The 26,126-nt window shown below is 37.6% G+C and overlaps 1 protein-coding gene across 14 annotated transcripts in view; it reads left to right on the top strand.

Annotated features, from left to right (window-relative positions):
* ANK2 (ankyrin 2) overlaps window positions 1-26,126 on the top strand; it is a 677,994-nt gene that overhangs the window by 192,230 nt on the left and 459,638 nt on the right. For 9 of the 14 annotated variants that reach the window (XM_070047722.1, XM_070047719.1, XM_070047716.1 and 6 more), the window contains exon 2: window positions 5,185-5,245. The exons of the other annotated variants lie outside the window; for them this stretch is intronic. In XM_070047722.1, the coding sequence (XP_069903823.1) occupies window positions 5,225-5,245 (21 nt within the window). In that variant the 5' untranslated portion in view covers window positions 5,185-5,224. The remainder of the gene's footprint in view (window positions 1-5,184; window positions 5,246-26,126) is intronic. 14 annotated transcript variants of the gene reach the window in all.

Raw genomic sequence — 26,126 nt, 5'->3', positions numbered from 1 at the left:
GTTATAAAAGGAAAAAAAATGTTAGACCACATGCATCTCTTATTTCTTAGTTTTTGTCATTGACTCTCAGAAGATACTTTAAAATGAAAAAAATATAAAACTATTTTTGGATATTATATGATGGAAAGGATGTCTTGTTTGATTAAACTGATTATGGAATATGCATATTTTCTGGAATGCTAACAAAATATTTAAACAAGATGAGTTTGTATAGACTAGTGTGGCCAAGGGCTGTTAGGACAATAAAAGCAGTTTCCAAAACAATATGATATAAATGTCCAGACAGTAACTATATATGTGTATATAAAGCAATTCTGGAAGTACTGTGTTATTCCAGCAGAGTGCTGGGACAGTGTCGCTAAGGGTAGAGGAGGGGCCATCTGATGGGAGTGCTGAAGCTAGAGAGATGCAGCCATTGCCAGAACCATGTGAAAGTCAGGAGAGAACAGAAAGAGTGAGTATCTCTTGAAAGTCTAAAAAAATTACTTATTTATTTTCATTTTATTTTTTTATTTGAGAGAGAGAGAGAGAGAGAGAGAAACAGGGATCTTCCTCCACCGTTTCACTCCCCAAATGGGTGTAGCAGCTGGGTCTGGGCCAGGCAGAAACCAGGAGCCCAGAACTCAATCCAGGTTATCCATGTGGGTGGTATGAACTCAGTTACTTGAGCCATCACCTGCAGCATCTGAGAGCATGCATTAGCAGGAAGCTATAATCAGAAGTGGAACAGGAACTCAAACCCAGGCACTTTGACAGAGCATGTGATTGTCCAAGTGGCATCTTAAAATGCTGCACCAAATGCTCACCCTGAAAAATAAATATCTTAATCTTTCTCCTCTTCTTTCTTGGGATATCCTGCAGGTGTACCTGCCCCACCCCCACCCCGCACCCCTATCAGAGCCAAATTGAGAGCCAGTGCATGAAGAAGCTCATGCAATATAGTCTGTAGAGGTCAATATCACATAATGAGAATAAAATAAGTAAGGGGCCAGTGTTATAACCCTGTGGGTTAAGTCACTGCCTGTGACATTTGCATCCCAGGTGAGCACCAGTTCAAAGTCCTGGCTGCTCCATCTGTAATCCAGCTCCCTGCAAATGCACTTGGGAAAGCAGTGGAAGGTGGTCAAAAGTGCTTGGGCCACTGCACCTATGTGGGAGGTTCCAGGCTCTTGGCTTCATCCTGGCTCAGCCCTGGCTATGGTAGTCATTTGGAGAGTGAGCCAGCACATAGAAGATTATGTCTTCTGTTCAGATGTCTCTGTCTGTAACTCTACCTTTCAAGTAAATAAATAAATATATCTTTAAAAATAAATAAATGAGCCAGAACTGTGGCGCAGTGGACTGAGCCTCCACCTGCAAGAGCCAGAGTCCCACATGGGTGCCGGTTCAGGTCCCGGCTGGTCCACTTCTGATCCAGCTCTCTGATATGAGCTGAGAAAGCAGTTGAAGATGGCCCAGGTTCTTGGACCCCTATACCCACGTGGGAGACCCAGAGGAAGCTTCTGGCTCCTGGCCTCAGATCGGCTTAGCTCTGGCCATTGTGGCTATATGGGGAGTAAACCAGCGCATGGAGGACCTTTCTCTCTCTCTCTCTCTCTCTCTCTCTCTCTCTCTCTCTCTCTCTCCTCTGTCTGTAACTCTACTTCTCAAATAAATAAATAAAATCTTTAAAGAAATAAATAAATACAAAAAGAACAGAGAAGGAAGTGAACAGATGGAAAGAAGTATCTCTGGGGTGGTCCCTAGAAAACAACTAGCATATGTAGTTACTGCTTTTATAATAAAAACTTACAAAATGAATTGTGCTGTAATAAATCATTCAGACAAGAAAGTAAGATCAGATGCTTGCATGTTTATAAAGTGGTAACACAAAAGATTTGGGCTGGTTGTAGGGTAAGTGAAGGGAAGTCATGGTAATTCATGTTGGAAAAGGAATTTTGGATTGATTAGTTGGTTTTTATTTACAATTTGAAGATTATAGATATTTTGTGTAAGATTTTGAAGTAAATTTTGAAAGGCTCTTTTGCAGTCATTTCAACCTAATCAAACTAATTTCAATTTAATTAAATCAAGAATATTATGAAAAATTGAATCTTAATAGGGAAAGAAATGAAAATGAAGTCAGGATGTCATAGTGGCCATAAATTTGACTTAGCATTAGGGAGATGATGGCTAGAATCCTAGGCATCCTAGTTAGCAGGAGGAACCTGTTCAGCACAGACACTAAACCTATTTCATATGGAATAGATGTGCATGGTACCTCCTGCAGCTATTTTGGGATTAAATGAGTCAGTATATGTGAAATGCTTAAAATGGTGGGTCTGGTCATAGACTACTGTCAATCAATGAAAAACTGGCTAATTTTTGAGTGCCAAATTTATGCCAGGCACATCCTATTTACCATTTCTCATCTTCTAAGTAATCTCATTTCACGAGGAGAGCTGGGACTCAGGGTTCAGCAATTTGTACAAGGCCTGTAGTTTGCAAACAGTGGTGCCTGGCCTTGAAGCCAGGCTCTTCTCATTAAACCACAGTTCACATTCTTTGTCCTTTTTTTCCTTGGAGGCACAAAAGCACTTAAAATGATGTTCTGAGAAAAGTCGAAGGATATACTTGTTTATTAAATTTTCTTGGAAACGGTTCAGGAAGCATATTTTGGTTGATACATACAGGCTTTTCATGCAAAAGTCTAAAATGCTTAAATATTATGTATGAAATGGCACAATTTCCAAATGGATGAACAACACTAAAATCAAAGCCTGCTTTTGAAATGTGGCTAAGTAAGTCATCTTAATTTCCTTACTGCCATCAACTCCAGATTGTTTTGCACAGCATAGTCTGTCTGCCTAATTATATTACATTGTCTAGTGGCAGTGCTTAGGATTCCTACATTTTTGTATGGTTTTCAAAGTTGTTAAGTACTCAGAGAAATGTCAGAAATATTAAAGAACTATAAGCTTTCTAAGAAAGTAAGCCCAGAATAAAAGTGTAGAGATTAATAGTATTAACCTGTATTAGAGAGAAAATATAACAAGAAGATTATGTTGACAGCTTCAAGAAAAAGTATTAAGTACTCATTATTGAGTATACGTTAGCAAGGCATACAAATGGACTATGTAAAGGAAATTTGAATTTTTGGGGGAAGATGAAAAAGGAAGAATTGAGTAAGGAATCAATGAGATGACGGACAATTGTTGGAAGTCAGTTATTGGATTATTTATAGACTGAATACAATCCTAATTAAGTGTAGGTTGGATTTTAAATCACTGAACCCAACAAATTGATGCTAAGTTTCATTTGGAACATACATAGATGTGAACCTGAAAGAATATTCTGGAACAAAAAATAATGAAGATTGTAACTTACTAGATATTAGAACACAACAAATCAGCAAAAATTAGAACTATGAATGAGTGGAACAGGAAAGAGATGAAAGGAATTTATAAAGAGATGAAATATATATCAGAAATAAAAGATATTCAGTTCTATTCATCCATAGTCCTAGTTGAAATATTATTTATAGAACTTTAGGAAAAATCTAAGTGGTCATTTGTAAGATAATGGCTAAGTAAATTATGAAACAGCAGCACAATGCACAAATTACAGATGTTAACACAACATGCGTGAACACTTGACAGTACCATGGAATATAGTGTGACTAATCATGGTATATTTTATATGTGCTTATATATTATATAATTATATATTATACAATTATATTATATAATTATATTATTATATTATATTTTATATATTATATATTATATATAATATTATATATAATATATATTATATATAATTATACATATTATATATGATTATATAATATATAATATAAGCACTTGCTCGAGTGCTTAAACCTAGATTTCTCTCTCTCTCTCTGCCTCTCCTTCTATCTCTGTTTAAGTCTGAATTTCAAATAAATAAATAAATCTTTAAAAAAAAGAATGTTCATCTTAAAATTCCTTTACTGTTTTTATAATCTTTTTTTAAAGATTTATTTATCATTTATTTGAAAGGCAGAGTTACAGAGAGGCAGAGACAGAGAGAAGTCTTCCATCTGCTGGTTCACTCCTTAAATGGCTGCGTTGGCTGGAGCTGGGCTGAAATGAATCCAGGACCAGGAGCTTCTTCCAGGTCTCCCATGTGGGTGCAGGGGCCCAAGGACTTGGGCCATCTTCTAATGCTTTCCCAGGCCATAGCAGAGAGCTGGATCAGAAATGGAGCAGCCAGGACTAGAACCAGCGCCCATATGGGATGCCGGCACTGCAGGAAGTGGCTTTACCCACTAAGCCAAAGTGCCAGTCCCTTTAGAATCTTTTAACAATTAAATTTTTAATGTAGGTCTTGTGGACTTTTGTACAGGACATTACTGAAATGTCAATGAAAGTATATTGGTTAAATGTTGCTTGGCATGCCTAAACTTGAACTAATAAAAACAATTGTTGGGTCTGGCACTGTGGCGTATAGGTAAAGCTGCCATCTTTAATGCAAGCATCCCATATGGGCACTGGTTCGAGTCCTGGATGCTCTACTTCTGATGCAGCTCTCTGCTATGGCCTGGGAAAACAGTAGAAGATGGCCCAAGTCCTTGGGCTCCTGTTCCCGTGTGGGAGACTCAGAAGAAGCTCCTGGCTCCTGGCTTTGGATAGATGCAGTTCTGGCCATTGCGGCCATTTGGGGAGTGAACATAGCAGATGGAAGACCTCCCTCCCTCTCCCTTTCTCTCCCTCTCCCTTTCTCTCCCTCTCCCTCTCCCTTTCTCTCCCTCCCCCTGTCTCTCTCTCTCTCTCTCTGCCTCTGCCTCTCTGTAATTCTGCCTTTCAAATAAATAAAATTAAAAAAAACTGTCATGTGTGAACATGAATTTTGTCTTGTTCACAATTGTCTTGATCATCTGAAATCTAGCACTGTTACTTAAAGAACCTTGTGAAGTGGGCACTTAGTCCTCTTGCGTATTAATATGTTATTTCATATTTTTTACACAGTCTTATTTGTCTACTTTTATGAGCCCCTGAAATATTTGTGTATGTTTTGCTTTGTTGTTTTATATATAACAGAGTCCATTAAAAAAAAAAACTCTATCAATGTCTACTGCAAACTTATTTTTAGTTGAAATGTAAAAGTTAATGACTAATTGAGATGATTTTACACTTCTAACATTTCCTCTTTTTTTTCTTTTAGGTAAGTAATTGAACAGGGACATGAAGAACTGATATTTCAAATGACAACCATGTTGCAAAAGGTACTTTTGGTATTTTATTATTACCTTAAAGGAATTCTATGAAAAGACATAGAATGTGACTCAGTACTAGTTTGGTTAAAACAATGTTTATCAAAAACAGATTTAAAGATGCTACAGTGTTAATAGTTTTTAAATTATGAGGGAATAATATTTGATAAGACTTTCTTCTGTAGCCTAGGCAATTATTATCAGTATTATTGGGGAACAGAAAAGTAAATTAATTGGTCATTTTTCTCTCAAGATATTAACTGATGAAAAAAAGGGAAAAGGGGGAAAGAAATTTTAATGTGATAGACAAACACAGTAGGATTTATTCATCAAGGTCAGTTGTTTTCTCAAGGAGTTATGGTTGGTTGGTTTTTCATGATCAAGATTTTATCTTCAGAATATCTTGTGTCATTCTAAGGTTGTCAATAAATATTTTGATTCTGGATAATTCAGATAGATTACATCTGTGTGGAGAAATCTTCAGATTCTATATGTGTCAAACAGTGTTAAAGAACAGGTAAGTGGGGAAGAAAGAACTATTACACTTAAGGAAAAATACTATGTAAAACTTCTTAGTCCTGTCAATATGTCATCCATGATCTGTAGAAATCTTTCTTAAGTTGTCAATCTCATCTTAGAAGAGCCCCTTTCCTTTCTAGAAGGAATCTTTAAAATACTGTGGAAATGATCACATTTGTACATAGGAAACAATTAAATGATGACCCTTGGAATAGTTCTGTGATGCTGTTAACATTGGCAAGCACCTAAAAGACCAGTGATATTTTAGATGTAATGAGTCATATATTGTCCCTGTATACTAGATTAATAATTCGGTCCAATAAGTGAAAGATAGGAGTGTACTTCCAAAAGTTTATGGATAAAAATGTAGTTAAAAGACAAGTTTATTTTGGTGTGAAAATTTTTTGAAATCCATGCGTGGTCTTTTCATAGTACACATTTTCCACCAACTTTTTGAAGACCCTTTGTATATGAGAATTCTTTACAGAGGAAAAATCAACTCAGCTTTCTCATAAGGCACAGCTGGTAAAGAATTTCTAATTTTGCTTAGAAATTTCCTCAAGGTCTTACAAAATTCAGGACAGGTATCATTGAAGAGGATTGATGTGAAGAGAAGTTTGAAAAAATTGGACAAGTTACTGTATCTCAAAAAGTTTATACTAGTTAATTTGCATAAATTTTCTGGACTTTGTGACTAGTGTTTTGAATGTCAAATGAGAATTAAATAATTTTATTAATGTTGATCATGAAAGCATGTTAATCAGCTTGGGCTATTTTTAGGAGGAGATATTACATCATCTTTTTATTAAATAGTATAAATTATACAATATTATATTATAAATACAATAGAAACAATTTAATAATATTAATATATCATCATATAATTTGCTTTACTTCAGTTAACAGTGAGACTTTCAAGTATAAATGCTTAGTTGGCAGTTGGATCGATGAGTCTTAGAAACTCAGAGGAGCAATCTGTGATGGACTTGGAAATCATGGTCTCACAGTTGGTTACTAAGACTGCAGGAATCAATAAGATTGCTTCTACAGAGATGATAGCATAATAAAGGAGAGGAGCAAGTTCCAACTTTTGAAAAAGAAGGCAAAAGTAATGATTTGGCAGAGAGTATAAAATTTGGCTGATAGGTCAAGGAAGAACAACACTTTAGTAAACTCACTGGAGATTTCCTCATGAATATCTTTTGTGACTTTGGCAAAGAAAGTTTTGGTGGAGTGGTGGAGGCAGAAATCAGACTGGAGTAGGTTGAAGAATAAATAAGATGTGAGGGGATGGAGTTAGCAAAAATGTTAGTTTTTGAAATTTTTGTCTGTGAATAAAAATGGAGAGAATCCAGTAGTTGGGTTGGGGAAGTTGGGGTGCAAAAAGAGTCTTCAACATGTTTAAATGTTAATTGGTGACTCTCACTGGGATTAAACATGACAATAGGTCTGATCTGATTTCATCATCATTTAAAAAATCATCTATTATTTTTCACTTTATGTTTCTGTGTGGGAGCAAACTGTTGAAATCCTTACTTAATGTGTGCTAGGCTGATCTTCTGTATGTTAAGATAATTGAAAATGGATCTTGATGTGAATGGAAGGGGAGAGGGAGTGGGAGGGGGGAGGGTTGTGGGTGGGAGGGACGGTATGGGGGGGAAGCCATTGTAATCCATAAGTCGTACTTTGGAAATTCATATTCATTAAATAAAAGTTAAAAAAAAATGTTAATTGGAACAGGACAGAAGGGGAGACATTGAAGGTGTGGATTTCTGCGAATGGAGGAAGGGATGAGGTAGGCAGTCTAGAAAGAGAGATCATCCAAAGCTAAGGGGAAAGCCGCCTACTACAACATAACCAAGGCAGATAAGCTTATAGATTTGATAAAAGAAGTTGAGAGAAGTATCACCAAATTGTTTCTATTTTCTCTATGAAGAAGATGTGGCCAGAGTAGGTAGTAAAGTTTTGAGGGAAGAACAGTTATTTGAAATGGTGTTTGTGGAAAATGGGAGAGAAAATTGCATTGAGGCCAGTTATTGATGACTAGGAATTTATAGGTATGTTATGCATATGAATGTTACTTCCATAAAATCAGAATTCAGAGATATTCTGCTTTGAGAGAAGATATTTGAAAGATTTTATTATTATTTTATTATAAGAAGTACTTAGTTTCAGTGAGTGTCTCCTAACAACAGCATTTTCATGGCAAAATTTAAGAATAACTTTTGGTCTTGAAAAAGATTACTTTTTTTAAAAACCCAAACTGGTTTCTGTTTGCCATGACTGAAGAGGACTTACTGTCCTTCCTCAGGCGTCTTTAGCTTTGCACTGTATTTCTGCCCTGGTGAACGTACCTCAGACAATAGAATTAGAAGGAAAGACTTAAGGAGGCCCAGAAGATGGGACACCTCAGTTTGCTGACTTTGCTTTATGGAGAATGTTGATATGCCCCTTCAACTAGGAATTGCTTTCCATTTTGACTTTTAAGAGTGTTTGTTTGACAGCTTAAAGATCTTTATAAAACTGAAGAGATCTTCTAGTTAAGGAACTTTCAAATGTTTTCTTAGCTTCAAAATTATTTTGAAAAAAAAAAAAATCAGAATGGTTGCAGTGGACATGAGAAGTACAGAAAAGAGGAGGTAACTCCTCATCCCATTTTCAAAAAGGTTCCCTGAGACATTGTCAGGGAACCTGGATAATCAATGAGATTTTTCAAAAATTACAAATCTAGGTAACCACAGTTGTTTTTAATTTCATAAAAATATAAAGGTCTTAAGATAAATTAAGTGTGGTTTTAGGATTATTTTTTCTTTAATAAAATAGGTTAGTATTTACTTTGACCCAAAGCATAGAATTATTATCTGTTATTGACAGTTTTAGTGATGATTAATATTCTTTTGATCAAAGAAGCGCTATAGAAACTATTGCTAATATGAGGCAAATCTGGAGATTGAAAAGCCACGCGCTCTTTTTAATTAGTTTTGCTGGTCAGAATGACTGAAGTTTGGAAGTAGGGAACCCTTTTTTCTTTCTTTTCTTTTTTCTTTTCTTATGTTTTGTTTTCTCTTCTTTCTTTCTTGATTTATTTATTTAATTAATTAATTAATTTCAAAGGCAGAGTTACAGAGAGGCAAAGGCAAAGCCAGAGGCAGAGCGAGCCACTGGTTTACTCCCCAGATTGCCACAACAGCCAGAGCTGGTCTGATCTGAAGCCAGGAGCCAGGAGCTTCTTCTGGGTTCCCCATGCGGGTGCAGGGGCCCAAGCACTTGGGCCATCTTCTGCTGCTTTCCCAGGCCATAGCAGAGAGCTGGATGGGAAATGGAGTAGCTGGATCTTGAAGCGGTGCCCATATTGGATGCTGGCACCCCAGGTGGGGGCTTTACCCACTAGACCACAGCTCTAGCTGATTTGATTTTATACTTTATATTTGAGGCTCATAGAGGTTAAGTAACTTATCCAACTTACACAGTAAATTCCCCGCAAATGCAGTGGAGCCAAAATTCAGATCCAGATAGTTTTATAAGACCAGAGTGCTGTGGTGATGCTAGACCCAACAGCCACTGAGGATTAGGAAGCCAGATTTCAGAATTGTGAGAGGCCTAGCAAGGAAAGGGCTGGTCCTCCAGGCTGGAGAGTGTTAGCCAAAAAGTTAAATACCTCCAGTGATTCACTGAGAAAGATGTGCCTCTGAGGGGACCCCCCAGAGGGTTTGTATCCTGGGAACCTGCTACCTTCTTAATTGCCTCCACACAATCCACCCTCTAAATCCAATAGTGAATAGAGATTTTGGGCAGGACTCAGGCCATTTGGGGCTCAGGCCACTAAAAGCTTTTAATGTTGAGGTCAGATGGGAAGATCTCTGGCTGACTGAGGACTCCCTGTGGCTTCCCTGACTTCAGAAGTCTGCCAATTGATAGAGCAAGCTTTGTTCATTCTAAGAGTCATTTCCTGCAGAAGAAGGATGAACTCAGTTCTGGCCTGTGTCTCTGACATCTTCTCAGGCATGTGTCTGTGTATCACACTTGAAAATCTATCTATCTATTGACGCATGAAATCCTATTCTACCAGGGCCGGGGAACCTTTTCCCTGCCAAGGGCCATTTGTGTATTTATAACATCATTCATGGACCAAAATTTTCAACTGAAAAATTAGCTCCTATAGATTTATTGAATTTTGAGTCCTACTGGGCAATTGCCTTGACAGGGCCAGACCATATGATTTTGCAGGACTTATGTAGCCTATGGGCCAGATGTTCCTCACTCCTGATAGACAGAGGCAAGTAACAAAAGGAAGAGGATAAGTCAAAGGGTCAAATATGAAATCATATGGGCCAGGATATAATTGAGGCTCAAGTTTTAGAATTTCTTTTTTTCAAGCCTTGTTTAAATACCTGGGACTACTGGGAGAAAATAACAAAGATAAAATTTTTCAGATAGTAGGGAATAGAATACCCTGCTTGGACATAGTTATGGATAATGTGGATATTTTTTATACTTTGGTGGTGCTGATTCTCTTTTTTGGGTGAATCAGATGTAATTTTTGAGATATTTTCTGAAATGATAGAATATTGAACTTTTGTTCTGACCAATTATTACAACATAATTTTCTTAAGTTTAGGTAACTCAAACGTGCACGCTCAGTATTTTCTGGAATTTTTTTTCTGAAGAAGACATGTACTTGAAAATAATCATAAAATTAGATTTGTTCACCTTCAGTGGGAGCCTTCTGGTCTTCCTTTCTGCTAAGTTTAATAGATTAGTTATCCTTATATTGCTGTCATTGTTTCTCATGCAGTTCTTGACTGGAGAAAGGAAATCTCTTTTTTGTCTAATACTATTTCTTGTTCTGTCATGTTTGATTTTTGGCTAACTCCATGTACAATCTGCATCAAAATCTTTTATTTTTTTAAATTCTCACCAGGAAAAATGAAAATGAAAACTGAATAAGCCAAAATATTACTGATTTTTCTCAGGGAAGGAAAGAACAGAATTCTGGGGGGAAAGTGCTCATTCTAGTATGTGTTTTTCTGTACCAAGCCTTAACCAATCCTACATTTTGTAGTCGGTCTCTGTAGAAACTGTTGGTGTCTGTTAACAGTGAAAGAAGTTCTAATGAGCTCACTGATTATTTTTTCAAAGCAAAATTGTCTCCTCTCCCATAATCCCTCCATTTAATTCACATACATTTATTATAACTCCATAAATGCTAGTAATTCTTTATTATAGAATCTATATTGGTCATAAAATTAACCTGGGCACAATAGGAAAATGTATGTTAATTACTGTTATCAGCCATAGTTAGCACTTAAAATTTTGCAAAGAGATAGTAAAATGAGTAGGTTCTTCTTGGGCAAGTTGGAACTATTTATTTATTTTGCCACAAACTTACATGAACCACAGCTATCTCCAATGTCTGATCCCACCTGCTTGGAGGTAGAGTATATGGTGACAGTAGGATCTTAGCCTGATCAAAGAACAGATTCTGGAAATCTCAGGGAAAGATCTTGTCCTCCTCAGCATGCAACTGGCTTTCTTCATTTTGCTTTCATCAGCTGGGGTTGTTCAGTGATGCAAAGAAAACATTATAAAATGCTTACAGCTTTTAGAAGTGCTTCTGAGCTCTTCAAATAATGTTGAGAGTTGCAGATCTTATAGGAAGGGCCTACCACAGAAAAGCTTTATTCAGCTCCAAAGGGAGTGGTGAACTCATTACTGAGCTACTCTAAAGTGAAATACTTACAAGGAGGGGGTACTAATGGAGTCACTGTTGTAAAGCTTAGAGGGAACACATGGATGTCTCATTGCTCGTCTTCACCTAATATCTGTAAAAGGGTCTGTGGCAGCCAGTGCAGGGAGAGAGAAAAAAATTCTGCAGATGGATCAAAAGGAACGTGCAACATCCTCGCTTATTTTTTGGCAAAGATTCTATGCACTGGGAATTCTCAGGCAAAATGGGTTGAACTTGGCAGATTTACAAATATACATATTTTTGTCCAGTACAATCAGGCAAAAAGAGACTTCCAGGGAAAACTAATTATCTTTTGTCTTTTTTTACCTTAGTTTGAGGGTAACACTCGGAAGACAATGAACTGCTAAGATATTTTAGAAGCAATGTTTGGAAAATGTTGAAAAGGAAACCTATATTTAGCCTTCTTTTTAAAAAAATTTAAGACTCATTTGTCCCCCCAACATAATTAATCATAATTGACAGAAGCCTAAGCCATATGTTTTATAATTTGAGGACTTTCGTTTATTATTTGCCATCTGTTCTTTAAGAAATTCTGTTTAGTATCTTTTGTTTTTCTTGCCATAATTTCAGCATTATGTCAGTGCAATCAGTTTTCTAAGTGTATATCAGTATGAGAAAAATACCGACTCAGAGATTATTTACCTTATAGAAAAAAACATGCTATATAGGAGTATAAGATATGCTTACCTCTAGAGAATATTTTCTGGAAAATATTAAGATATATGAAAATGTGCTATATATATTATTAATATACAGTGTATTTATATATTTATTTCTATGAATATATATAAATGAAGTGATGTCATTGGTTTTCAGAATCAATTATAGTATTATAAGTAATTTGACTGTGTTTTAAATGCAAGTGTGCATGTCTCATGTAGTTTATCAGAAAGTTAAGCAGTATAAAATGAAAGAGAATTAACTTACTTGAAATGATGTTTCACATTTTATAAAAATTTCTAGTTTCGGTTAAGACATTTCAAAAGCCAATGGGCTTAAAATAGAAAAATTAAAAAGAAGTATTCACTTCTAAGAGTAGAGTTGTAGAAAAGAACTTCTAAATAAAATAACTAAATGTATATGTTCTGAGGTGGAAAAATAGCCAAATTTAAAAGAAGAAAGGTGGAATTCTGTGCTTACATCTATTCTTGTCATGAGTAGCTGTTCATATGCTTAGAAAGTATCTGAAGGGTACAAGCTGCTAATCCTGGCTGCCTGCAATTAATACGATTCTATATTTTTGGATATATTTCACATGAGTATGTATTAAATAACATAGTGGAAAGACTGCCAGTCTTGACTTTGCCATGTAACTATCAACAAGTAATTTGATCTGTTTATTATACATGATTATGATAAGAACAAATTGAAATTATAGATGAGGAACATTAACTTTTTTTCCTGTTAAATAAGAATACCGTCAACTAGAAAATACATAAATTCTATGGAGACAATTAGGCTGTGAGCTTGTGCTGTAGATCTGGCTGACTTTGCAACCAAGTGTAGCATTAAGGTAGTGTGAGAGTACTACTGAAATGGTTATTCCTATTTGTAAATGTTATTCTGAACTGAATGAAGTTAGGGAGTTATAAAAACATGTATGTGGTAGAAAAGATTATATGTGTAGAATTATAAAGTATATCATTAGTCATTGTTAGTGAGCAGAAAAAACAGCAGTTACAGTTTTTTTTTCTTCATATGTGAAGTTCTGGATTGGGTCCATCAATTTCACTTAATATATACATCTCCCCTAAATTTCCAGATGATCTATATTCTTCAGGAACATGGCCAATTTTAATTTTTTTATAGTGCTCAGGTATGCATAAGCTCTTATACTATGTTTGTGTTTGTTAGAATGAATATATATGTGTATTTATATATGTATATTCTTGAAGAGAATGTATATTCTTGAATATATATATATATATATATATATATCCTTGTATATTCTTGAATGTATATTCTTGAAGGAGCTTCTTCTGAGGCTCCTACGCAGGTGGAGGGGCCCAAGCACTTGAGCCATCTTCCAGTGCTTTCCCAGGCCATAGCAGAGAGCTGGAATGGAAGAGGAGCAGCCAGGACTAGAACTGGTGCCCATTTGGAATGTCTGTGCTACACAGTGCCAGCCCTGGGCCATCTTTTAATGCTATCCCAAGCACATTCACAAGGAGCAGGATCAGAAGTGGAGTAGCTGGGACTCGAACCAGTGCTCTTATGGGATGCTGGCATTGCATGCAGTGTCTTAATTCACTGTGCCACAATGCTGGCCCCTGGCCATGACCTCTTGATGCAATCAAGAGATGCAGTAAACACAGGGTGTACCAGGACATGACTAGTAGCGTAATCATTTATTATCAAGTATTACGTACTGTACATCATTTTACATACCTTACTTTTACAGAATTGAGAGTGTAGTATGTTTGTTTGCACCAGCATCACAAACAGATGAATAATGCGTTGAGCTTTGGTGTTAGGGTGACTATGATTCCCCTAAACAACAGGAGGTTGTCCGCTCCATTTTAATCTTATGGGCTCCCCATCATATTTACAGTTCTGTTTTTTGAACATTGTTATGTGTACCTATCTGTGTTCTGCAGCTTGAAAGCCATATTTAGGAACCACAAGAAAATTCAAAGGGAATGCTTGGAGCAGAGTTTAAAAAGAGATATAAGTCTTAGAAAAATGGGTCAGTTTACTATGAGATTTACATATAATAATGTCTTTGAGATATTTTTCTGTATTTTTCTTACAGTAGGGCACTTTCACAGACAGTGCTCCTGTGTCTTCTTTTCTGTGGGCAGATTTTGTTGCAGTAGTAGCTAGCAGCTCTGCTTCTTCCTTCCTGCTGAGGGCCTCAGGCAACTGACGCCTCAGATAGCTTGTTCATTATCTGAAAACTTGAGGCTTAACATGGTTATGTACTTAGTTTGTGTCACATCATTGGTGGCCCATTGAGGCTTCAAATCCTTGTCTGCATGATTCTCAAACTCATGCTTTTAACCGTGAAACCCAACTGTAACTTATGTATCTAAATATATTGAAAATTATTTTGTTTAAAGATGCCATTTATGGTAACTTTATTGCATCTAGTCATTTATATAATTGACACAGGGTAAAATTAGCTGTGATTGCATTGGGTAACTAACGTGAACTGCAACCTAATTTTTTTCCTCACCTGCTTACTTTTCTTTTTGTGATCTGAGGGGAGGCAAAGCCCCAGGACATGTCTTTATATTGCTGTTTCCTAAAATGTAGAGCCAGTAGGGGCCTTAGAAAGCTGGTACTACCCCTGATTTTTTCTATTCAAATTTCTGTATCCCAGTTGAAATCAGCATCATAGGTAAGAATGTCATGTTTATTCCACCGGGGGAAAATCTGTTGGGGATACATAAAGGAATATGTGATTTTGAAGATGTGAATTCTATTTCTAGAAACCTTAGTGAGACAGAGTCCAATAATAATGGCAAGCTACTGCTGCTTCTGGGCCTGAGTGCTTGCAACCTCTGTTTTCTTCCAAGTAATTCCCAGAAAATACATCTCGTCCAAAGTTTTTAGCTAAATTTTCTGATTTTCAGATAAGACTAAGACTTCTACTGATTTGAATTGAATCACAGAAATTAGATTTTCATTTCTTTTCTGGTTGTTATTGTGGTGTGTATTTCCTTGGATATTCTCTAGAGCAGAGAAATTTGTCTATTTTCCTAACCTCCGCATCCTCCGTGCCTCAGCGTTCCTGCTGTGAGTTCAGGAGATGGACTGGGATAACAAATACATGGCAAATGCACAAATCGAACTTGAACTAAAAAAATCTTTACCAAAAGCATGAGGATTGATAAGAACATGACTTGTAGGAGATTTCTTTTTAAACAAGATAAGTAAAAATAAAAGATATATGATGGAGTATATCTTGAACAGTAGTATGAACTTTTAAAAACTAACAAGATCATATGAATTATTTTTCAGCTTATGTTGTGTTTCAGTTTTGAATTTGCTTTCTTTGAGGAAGCTTTGCAATTTTCTTACTGTTAACATCATATAGAATATATGAAATTTAGTAGAACATTTGCCTATTCACTGAATTTTATACCTGTAACATTAAAAAATAGCATAAGCAAATTTTTTTTCTTGTATACTTTTTAGTGGTTTTGAATTAGTGATATTTTATGTTGTATTGAAAAAAGCAGATGTGTGAGTTTCACTAAGGTAAAACAGTTATTACTAGGCTACCTACTAAATATATTTGTTTTAAAGATCAAACAGCACTCTTGTGATTGCTGAATGTTGCAATTCCTGAATTGCAAAACCAGTCACATGAACCTGCAGTAGTTTTGTGTTCTGATGTGGTTCTGAAATGGAAATAGGCTAACATTAAATCTAACACTTCATAGCTTTGTGTGATTAACAAATCTGCCTTTTTCAGTTATTGAAAGCTAATGTGTTAAGTCCATTATATTTTCTTTATCACTGTGCACTTTATGAGACTTGGTGATAGAAAATAGGAGGAGAATGTGTGGTTCTCAATCAAAACTCTCCTTTTTAAAAAATATTTTTGAAATTTATATAAGATGAACAGTTGCCCTTGTAGAGAGTGCTGTGTGTTGTGGGTACTTAACCTGATAACTAAAAGGTTAAATTGGAATTGATTTTGAAATGAGGCTTATTATAAAACTAATTGTTGGGATGGGTGATTGGATAGAGGTTAGGACACCATTTGGGGTGCCCTAGCTCCCATCTGAGTGCTTGAATTTGAGTCCCAGTTCCACTTCTGATTCCAGCTCCTTGCCAGTGCACATCCTGGGTGGAAGTAGGTGATGTCTCTAGCAGTTGAGTCCCTGCTGCCCATGTCAGGGGCCTGGAATAGAGCTCCTGGCTCCTTGCTTCAGCTGGCACAGCCTTGGCTTTTGAGGACAATTGGGAATTGAACTGGTGGATGAGAGATATTTCTCTGTCTCTGCCTTTCAAATAAAGAAAAATTAAAAATATATATATATATATATTTTTTTTTGTGACAGGCAGAGTGGACAGTGAGAGAGAGAGAGAGACAGAGAGAAAGGTCTTCCTTTTGCCGTTGGTTCACCCTCCAATGGCCGCCGCGGCTGGCGCGCTGCGGCCGGCGCACCGCGCTGATCCGATGGCAGGAGCCAGGAGCCAGGTGCTTTTCCTGGTCTCCCATGGGGTGCAGGGCCCAAGCACCTGGGCCATCCTCCACTGCACTCCCTGGCCACAGCAGAGGGCTGGCCTGGAAGAGGGGCAACCGGGACAGAATCCGGCGCCCCGACCGGGACTAGAACCCGGTGTGCCGGCGCCGCTAGGCGGAGGATTAGCCTAGTGAGCCGCGGCGCTGGCCCAAAAATATATATTTTTAAAAATGCTAACTGTTGCTGTGCTATTTAAAATGAGCACCTGTCTAAGATATCTCAACAAATAGAAAGTTCACATAATATAAAGATTTGGGAAAAAAATAATATGAGAGATATTTTAGAAAGAAAAGAAAGAGAAAAAAGAATACCGGCTTTTTAAAATATGAATTCAATATTAAACAAAAAGTTCATGACTGCTCTAAAATTGGAATGTTCATTTTAAATGCCCCAAGGGAAAAAGTGCTGAAATTTGAACAGTGAAATGCACAAAATAGGAACTAAAATATTAACATTAAGCAATCTCTTGAGTAAAGTTCTAGAAGAAAGTATTGGTCACTTTTCTTATTTTTTAAGTTTTAGCTATTTGAATAGAGAGAAAAGAGGAATTTGGAAAGGAATATAATAAAACGCCCAAATTCCTGGGATTTGATTTCAACCAAAAGGAAATGATCTCTAACTCAGCACAGATTTTAAAATAACACTTCTTCCAGTTGTGAAACACGTTAGTGACACCTCTGTTTTAATGATTTGACAGATGGTTCTGTACATCTTGATATAAAAGATGGAAGGGTGATATGTAAAAAGTTTTAAAATTAGTTTAAATTATGCATATATACTGATGTTTTAGAACTAAGGTTTTTTAGGTTTCCTGAAACATCTCCAGAAGATATGAGTTGTGTATTCTATTCATGGATAGCATTTCACTTAGACAATTTGCACATATCCTGGCTATTGCTTGGCAAGAGAACAGCTTTTATAAAACTAACTTTTTTAAAAAAAGGTTTTATTTATTTGAAAACCAGAGTTACACAGAGAGAGAAAGAGAGACAGACAGAAAGAGATCCTCCATCCACTGGTTCGCCCCCTAAATGGTCACAATGACCAGGGCTGGGTCAGGCTGAAACCAGGAGCCAGGAGCTTCTTCTGGGTCTCTCACAAGGATGTAGGGGCCCAAGAACTTGGGCCGTCTTCTGCTGCTTTCCTAGGCACATTAGCAGGGAGCTGGATCAGAAGTGGAGCAACCCCGACACAAATTGACGCCCATATGGGATACTTCTGCTGCAACCCCATGGCCTAACCTGCTGCACTAGAGTGCCAGCCCCTGACTTATTATTATAATGGCTCCAAGTTGAGAACACAAAAATATTTATAATAAGGAAATTGTTAGACAAATTAGGAAACCTTCATGAAGTGGAATATTATACATCCATTTAAAAGTTTATAAAGAAATTTTAATGTCATAAAAAGCATATTACTTCTTAATCTAAAAATTAGGATACAAAAATATATACAGCATACTCTTGACTATGTTATCTTACATATAGGAAAATTATATTTTTAAAAGCTTACTTATTTCAAAATTTACTGTAATTTATAGAAGTGAAAATAATCATTATTTGTACCATATAATAAAAGCTAGGTTTTTTGGGGCCGGCGCTGGGGCGCAGTGGGTTAACGCCCTGGCCTGCAGCGCCTGCATCCCATATGGGCACTGGTTCAAAACCTGGCTGCTCCATTTCTGATCCAGCTCTCTGCTATGGCCTGGGAAAGCAGTAGAAGGTGGCCCAAGTCCTTGGGCCCCTGCACCCAAGTGGGAGACCCAGAGGAAGCTCCTGGCTTCTGGCTTTGGATTGGCACAGCTCCAGCTGTTGTGGCCAGTTGGGGAGTGAACCAGCGGATGGAAGACCTCTCTCTCTCTCTCTCTCTCTCTCTCTCTTCCTCTCCTCTTAGAGGAGACTCTGACTTTCAAATAAATAAATAAATCTTTTTTTTAAAGCTAGGTTTTTCTGAAATGTGTACAGAAGAGAAAAAAGAATGCAAAGAATACCTACATTATCCTGACATTAGGGGCAAATGCTGTAGTTCATCTCTTAGGTACAGAAGCCATTGTCTTAGAACAACAACATCCATTTTCCAACTGCCATGGAAAATAGTGTGCTATGTGTGTGTGTGTGTGTGTGTGTGTGTGTGTATCTCCTTCCCTTTATCATTATTATGAAAGATACGTCCTGCCTAACATGGAACCCACTGACTGTGATTATGTTCTGAAAGGAACATTTCACTTATTGGAAAGAAAATAATAGCTTTCATCTGGTAGGGCCCTGCCAATATGAAAACTGATGTAGTCCTCCTACTACTGAGGATAGTCACTGTAAGTACCACAAAGGGACTTTTAGTGTCAATAAAATCAAAAGGTGTAAGTCTACCATAAACATGGCAGAATAAACTTGGCAGAACTTTGCGAGGTTCTTTAGCAGAGTTCACTCACTGGTGCAGAATATACTAAGGAGTTTAACTAAAGTTATAGAGCCTAGATTGAGGTTCTTTTCTGGACTTCTCTAGGAATCCATCCATTCCCCCCACAGTTGAATGGAACCATGGTTGCTACAGCATATAGTTTAGCAAATCATAGCCTAAGGGAGAAAGTCTGTAGTGAGGAGAATATACAGTGGTGCTGTGTTTTAGTAGAGTATTTGTGACTCAAGCCAGGTAAGTTTGTGTTCTCCACTCCTGCACAAATATTTCAGAAATAACTTGCTTGAAGCTTTTCGGTGAATAGACAAGTGAATCTCCTCTTAGATTATGCATCAGAATCATTTTGAAAGTTCAGAGATACGGATTCTACACCTGGAGAAACTAACTCAGTAGGTTTTCACTGGTGTCAGGACAACTGTGTTTAAGGAAAGCAGAGCAAAGCAAAACAAAAGAGAAGACCTCCGCTAGTCATTCTGATGTACAGTCAGAATTTATGACTGGGCTGCACATGCCAACTTGGATGGACAGGAAGAACTGAGATTGGGCATAGGTTCTCATGGTGTTCAAACTCTCAAAGACCACCTCAAGTCAACTCTTTATATTTGGTCAAATATTCTGTTTTCTAATAGCAAAATTCTCTTCCTATCATGAACTCTCCTCCCATATATTAGTATTCTTTATATTGTCGGAGGTTGTATGTTAAGATAAACTGTCAAAGATCTGAAATGGGGGAAGAAATTACTGGATGGCTGGCGCAGTGGCTCACTTGGCTAATCCTTCGCCTGCGGTGCCAGCACCCCGGGTTCTAGTCCCAGTTGGGGCACCAGGTACTGGTCCCAGTTGCTCCTCTTCCAGTCCAGCTCTCTGCTGGGAGCTGGGAAGGCAGAGGAGGATGGCCCAAGTGCTTGGGTCCCTGCACCCCCATGGGAGACCGGGGGGAAGTACATGGCTCCTGGCTTTGGATCGGTGCAGCGCCAGCTGTGGCGGCCACTGGGGGAGTGAACCAGTGGAGGGAAGACCTTTCTCTCTGTCTCTCTCTTACTGTCTATAACTCTCTCTCTGTCTCTCTCTCACTGTCTAACTCTACCTGGCAAAAAATAAAAAAAAATAAAGAAAAATTACTGGATGTATGTTCACTGGAGTACTGGGTATTGTGTAGCAGAGCCTGAGAAATTATTTGATTCTCTCTCTAGGTAGGATTTTTTATAGCTTTGTAGAGGTAGATGTTAATTTGTAGAGAACTGATAGTAATATAAATGATTTTTTTTCATGAAAATGCTAATAAACTTTATCTAATAGAAAGTTAACTTCTGTCCTACAAAAATATAATCTCAAGCATCGTATTTATTGTCATATAGGGTATTCAGCAGTTTTGCATGTATCAGCAAAATCATTTCAGCATTTGGCATGCATAGTTGTTTATATATATAAAGTCTGTTTTTTATATACTTCTTTGAACCAGTTTTAACATATTAGTGATCTTGTGAATTAACTAGCTACAGCACATCTTCCACTTAAATCATCTTGTATTCATTAATATGAGTTTACAATTTGAGTATAATGATTTAGGGGACTGGTGCTGTGGTATAGTGAGCTAAGCCTTTGCTTACAGAGCCGGCATCCCATATGAGTGCCAGTTCATGTCCTGGCTGCTGCTTTTCTGACGCAGCTTTCTACTGTGGCCTGGGAAAGAAGTAGAAGATGGCCCACATGCTTAGACCCCTGTTCCTGCATAGGAGACTCAGAAGGAACTCCTGGCTCCTGGCTTCCGATTGGCCATTTGGGGAGTGAACCAGTGGATGGAAGATCTTCTGTCTCTCCCTCTCTCTGTCTGTAACTCTACCTTTCAAATAAATAAATAAATAAAATCTCTGAATATGGTGATTTAGCAACTATAAATCTTTGTATGACTTAGATTTGCCATTGGGATGAATTTTCACCAGGGATATTTTTGTACATGGTGTCCTTCAAGTACCCTTTTCTTCACTCATGCCTACATACTCTGGACAGGAGACAGGTATATAGAGATGTTCCTCAGCCTATCATCCAGTACATCCTAGTAAGCCCATAGTAAGTTGAAAATACTAAGTTGAAAATACATTTAATATACCTAACACCTCAAGCAGCTTAGTCTAGCTGAGGCTACCTTGAAGACTTACTTTAGTCTGCAGTTGGGCCAAATCATTTAACACAAAGCCCACATTATAATAAAATGTTGAATATCTTATGTGGCTTGTTGAATACTATACTGAAAATGAAAACTAAAATGGTGGTATGGGGTGTGCTTTCACATTACTGTAAAGTTGAAATTATTTTTTTAAAGATTTATTTATTTACTTGAAAGTCAGAGTTATACAAAGAGAGAGGTCTTCCATCTGCTTGTCCACTCCCCAAGTGGCTGCAATAGCTGAAGCTGGGCTGGTCTGAAGCCAGGAGCCAGAAGCTTCTTCTGGGTCTCCCACGTGGGTGCAGGGGCCCAAGGACTTGGGGCAACTTCTACTGCTTTCCCAGGCCACAGCAGAGAGCTGGATAAGAATTGAAGCAGTTGGGACTTGAACTCATAAGTTGGGGATTTTCTTTTTTAAGAAAAAAAAATTTTTTATCTACTTGAAAGGCAGAGAGAGAGAGCTAAAGGAGAGAGAGAGAGAGAGAAATACTAATTATTCATTCAGTGGTTCATTCCTCAAATGCCCATGACAATCAGGGTTGGGCAAGGATGAAGTCAGGGGCCAGAACTCCATCCAGGTCTCCTACATGGATGGTAGGGGCACAAATAATTAAGCCACAATCTGCCATCTCCCAAGATGCACAAACAGGAAGCTAGATCAAAAGTGGAGAAGCTGGGACTCCGAGCAGCCCTCTAACATGGGATACAAGAACCCCAAAACATGGCCCAGCTTAGAACTCTCACATCCCATATCTAAGTGTCTGGATATTCTGCTTCTGATCAGGCTCCTGACTAATGTGCTTGAGAAGGCAGCAGGTGATGGCTCATGTGCTTGGGCCCCTACCATCTGTGTGGGACACTTGGATTGCATTTTGGACTCCCGGCTTTGGCCTGGCTCAAATCCTGGATGTTGCGAGCCTTTGGGGAAGTGAACAAGTAGATGGAAGACTTTCTCTCTCTCTTTCTCTCATAGATAAATAGGAATAACGATTGGGATTTAGACATGTACAGGACAGAAACACACACAGCATATCAGAAGGCTACTATGAGGACTCAAGGAGAAGACAGCCACCTGAAAACTGAGAAGAGAGGCCTCCGGAAAAAAAAAAAATCGACCCTGCTAATAGTTCTAGCCTCCTGAATTGTGAGAAAATAAATTTCCATTGTTCAAGCCACCCAGTCTTGGTTTTTTTTTCATTGAGTTCAGAGTAGAATAGGGCAACCACACAGATTAAAATCTATAAAGCTAATTTGTATTTGCTGGTCAGAATCTGGCTCCTTTCCTCTGGCAAAGTCAATTTTTGTTTTTAGGAAGTCCCTAAATTATACTACTATAGCTTTAAAGTGATTTTCACTTATTCCTTAGACATGTGTCTATTTTAGCAAGGGTTTTTAATAAGAAAAGCTATGGCTTTCAGGATTAGGAGACAATGAAGAAATGAAAAGAGCTTTGTGACAAGTGGGCTAACCGTGACACGTTTTCATCCTATTTTGGGGATCCATTTTGTATTGTGTTCCTGTGCAGCCACTGCATTAATCTTCCTTTTTTTGTTTCTGTCAAGGCCAACTTAGGCACTAGCCAGCTGGCCATGTTTATTGGTCCCCAAGCAAGTTTGTATTTCTTGACCTCGAATGACTGGCTCTACGTGAACACAGAGATAAATGTAGTCCAGATTACAATGAGGAATTGTTGTCGTATCCAAAGTTAGGCTCCTTTGCTTTGTCCTTCCCTTAACAATGTGCACTGCAGACTTAGCCTTCATCCTTTCTTTGTGAGGACTACACACCTAGTGATATCCCTCTGTGGGCTCTGGCTTGTCAGGGTGGCCTAATTTCACTTCCTCCTGGAAAATTGTGGCCTATACATGATATTGGAAGGAGAATTCTCATATGCACAGTTTCACAACATGTAGGATGATGGATATTTTTCTTTTCATCCCATAAAATGAAGTTGGTGAATTTGATGACTGAAGAGATTGAGGAATTAATAGGTAAAACAAGACCTGATCAAAATCAAGAGTTCCTTTTTTAGTCATTGTCCTGCTCATTGAAAGTGTTGAAGTGTTGTCTAGCAGTGCTACCTGGAACGACAGATAGGGGAATTAACCTAAGCATGACAGAGAGGGAAGGCTGGATTTGATTATAAATGGTGGGCAATGGCTGGCGCTGTGGCTCAATAGGCTAATTCCCCACCTGTGGCGCTGGCACCCCGGGGTTCAAGTCCCGGTCGGTTGGTACGCCAGATTCTGTTCCGGTTGCTCCTCTTCCAGTTGAGCTCTGCTGTGGCCCGGGAAGGCAGTGGAGGATGGCCCAAGTGCTTGGGCCCTGGACCCACATGAGAGACCAGGAGAAGCACCTGGCTCCTGGCTTCGGATCAGCGCAGTGCGCCGGCCGCAGTACGCCGCCAGAACGGCCATTGAGGGTGAACCAACGGAAAAGGAAGACCTTTCTCTCTGTCTCTCTCTCTCACTGTCCACTCTGCCTGTCAAAAAATAAAATAAAATAAAATGGTGGGTAAAAGCAAGAGAGATGTGGTAAGTCTCCAAGTGATGAAAGGATTAACAGATGGGAATAACAAGTACAGACTCTGAACAGTAACAAACGTAAGATGTCTTAGGAGGGAAAGTAAGTAAATCAAGGATTGAGAAAAACTGCCAGGATTTGGCAGAGCACTCATAGAAAGAGGACTGGAGGCCTCAAGTTATCTGGGATGTGGATAGTAGGAAGTCTGATGATTTCCAACCATTCTTTAATCCTTTCCTCTGACTGGATGATTAGTGCTTTCACGAGAGAGCATGTATGTATCTGGCTAGGAGAAGGAAGCGTGCAGATAATGGAGGTAGTTCTGGGAAAGTGAGGGAGCAGAGCACGGCCATGGAGACCAGCACTGTATGGCTGGAAATAACAGGCTAATTTCTCCCCCTCTCTCCATTTTATCATAGACTCAAAAAACAAAAATAGCATGGGATTTAAGAAGACATGGGTTTGCTGTAAGTTAATGAAAAGCTCAACTGGATAGTTTTGTGTACAATTCAAAATTTTTACTTTAGTAAGTTCCATAAGGGTTCCTTCTCACTGCAGGTTGCTCTTGATGTCTTGATTAGAGATCATATGATCATTTTTTCAAACAGTATTGTATGCTGATTCCTATCCTCAATCCAAATGTCTCTAGGTATCATATTAGGAATTGTACACTTTTAAAGATAAAATTAATTTTTTTACATATTTGTGAGTTGTCAGGAAATCAAGCAATGAAATCTTATAATTCTAAAAAATTGGGAATTTTTGCTAAATATATCATAGGAGCTGAAGATTCAATTTAATTTATATTTAACAAGACAATATGGAATTTCATAATATTATTACTACTAAGAATGAATTATTTATTTGTTTTATTTATTTTTTGATTATTTATTTGTTGTTTACTAAGTGCTAGAAATTGCCTGTAGCCTGTAGATGGTGTAGCAAGTTACGCCGCCACCTGCAAGCCCAGCATCCCTTATGGGTGCCAGTGTGTGTCTCTGCTCCACTTCCGATCCAATTCTAATGTACCATGGAAAATAGCAGAGGATGGCCCAAGTGCTTGGGCTCCTGCACCCATGTGGGGCACCTGGAAGAAGCTCCTGGCTCCTGGCTTCAGCCTAGCCCAGCCCTGGTTGTTGTGACCAGCTGGGGACTGAACCAACAGATGAAAGACCTTGCTGTCTGTCTCTCCCTCTCTCTCTTTGTAACTCTACCTTTCAAATACATAAATAAATCTTTAAAAAAAAGGAAAAGAAATTGCCTATAGCCTGTTAAGGATTATTAAAATGACATATTTTGTTGAATGTTGAACAAAGTTAAACATTAAAATTAAAAATTAACTTCATTCTCTTGTCTGTAGTTGTGATATATTTTTTTCCTGCAAAGGATACAAGGTTTTGTGATAGTCTGAAGTTTCAGTTATTTGTAATCAGATTTAGTGATTTAGTGGGATGTTATAAGGCCAGTGAGAAAGAAACTATTTATCTTGAAATTATTCCCTAGATTACTATGTATCATTTCACTCTTGAAATATCTCTTTCAATTAGTTTTAAACTAGTGTTCAAGGTAGTTTAATATTATATCTGATTAAAGATTCACTAATGGAGAGCTAAAGGAAAATGATTTCAATAAAATTGATAATATAAGTTTCTTTCATTTAATCAAAGGACTTCAAATTGGTTTTTGAAATTCTCTTATTTCTTTCTATATTAAGGAAAATGTAAAAGTTAACTGATCAAGCAACAATCAGTTTTCCCCTTTGTCTTTGCCTCTGATACCATACCTTTTTCTATTTGGTATAATTTCTGTGACATAACAAATATGAATGAATCAGGAGTTAGGGGGTATCGTTCATAGATAAAATAACTGTAAAAAATGTTTTAAATGTAAGCAAGGAAATTTGCATATGGAATAAGAATTAAATCACATTAAGAAATTGCTTTTAATCTTGTTAGATGTCATTGCGGTACTTGGTTGTGTAAGCATATATACTTCCTTTTAGAAATGAATCCTGCTGAATTTGTGATGAAGTTCCAGGATACCTGGGATTTCCTTACAGTACATAAACAAAGGCAAAAAAAGTTAGATGAAGTTAATGTTATTGTTAGATGTAGGTTTGGAAATATGGATGTTCAGTTTACAAATCTCTCTTTGCTTTTATGTATATCTTAAAATTTTCAATAACAAAATACTATATGCAAACTGCAGGTTGACTTTTTGGTTTCTGATCCACAACCTGTGGCTTTGGATTTGTACAAAGTCCTTTTGGTTCTTGGTTTTGCAAACTTTAAAACTGAAGAAAAAAAATAACCTTTATGT

The sequence above is a fragment of the Oryctolagus cuniculus genome, chromosome 8 (assembly GCF_964237555.1).
Source record: "Oryctolagus cuniculus chromosome 8, mOryCun1.1, whole genome shotgun sequence".
Lineage (NCBI taxonomy): Eukaryota > Metazoa > Chordata > Mammalia > Lagomorpha > Leporidae > Oryctolagus > Oryctolagus cuniculus.
The sequence above is the reverse complement of the archived record's forward strand: the minus strand, read 5'-3'. Positions and strand labels throughout refer to the sequence as shown.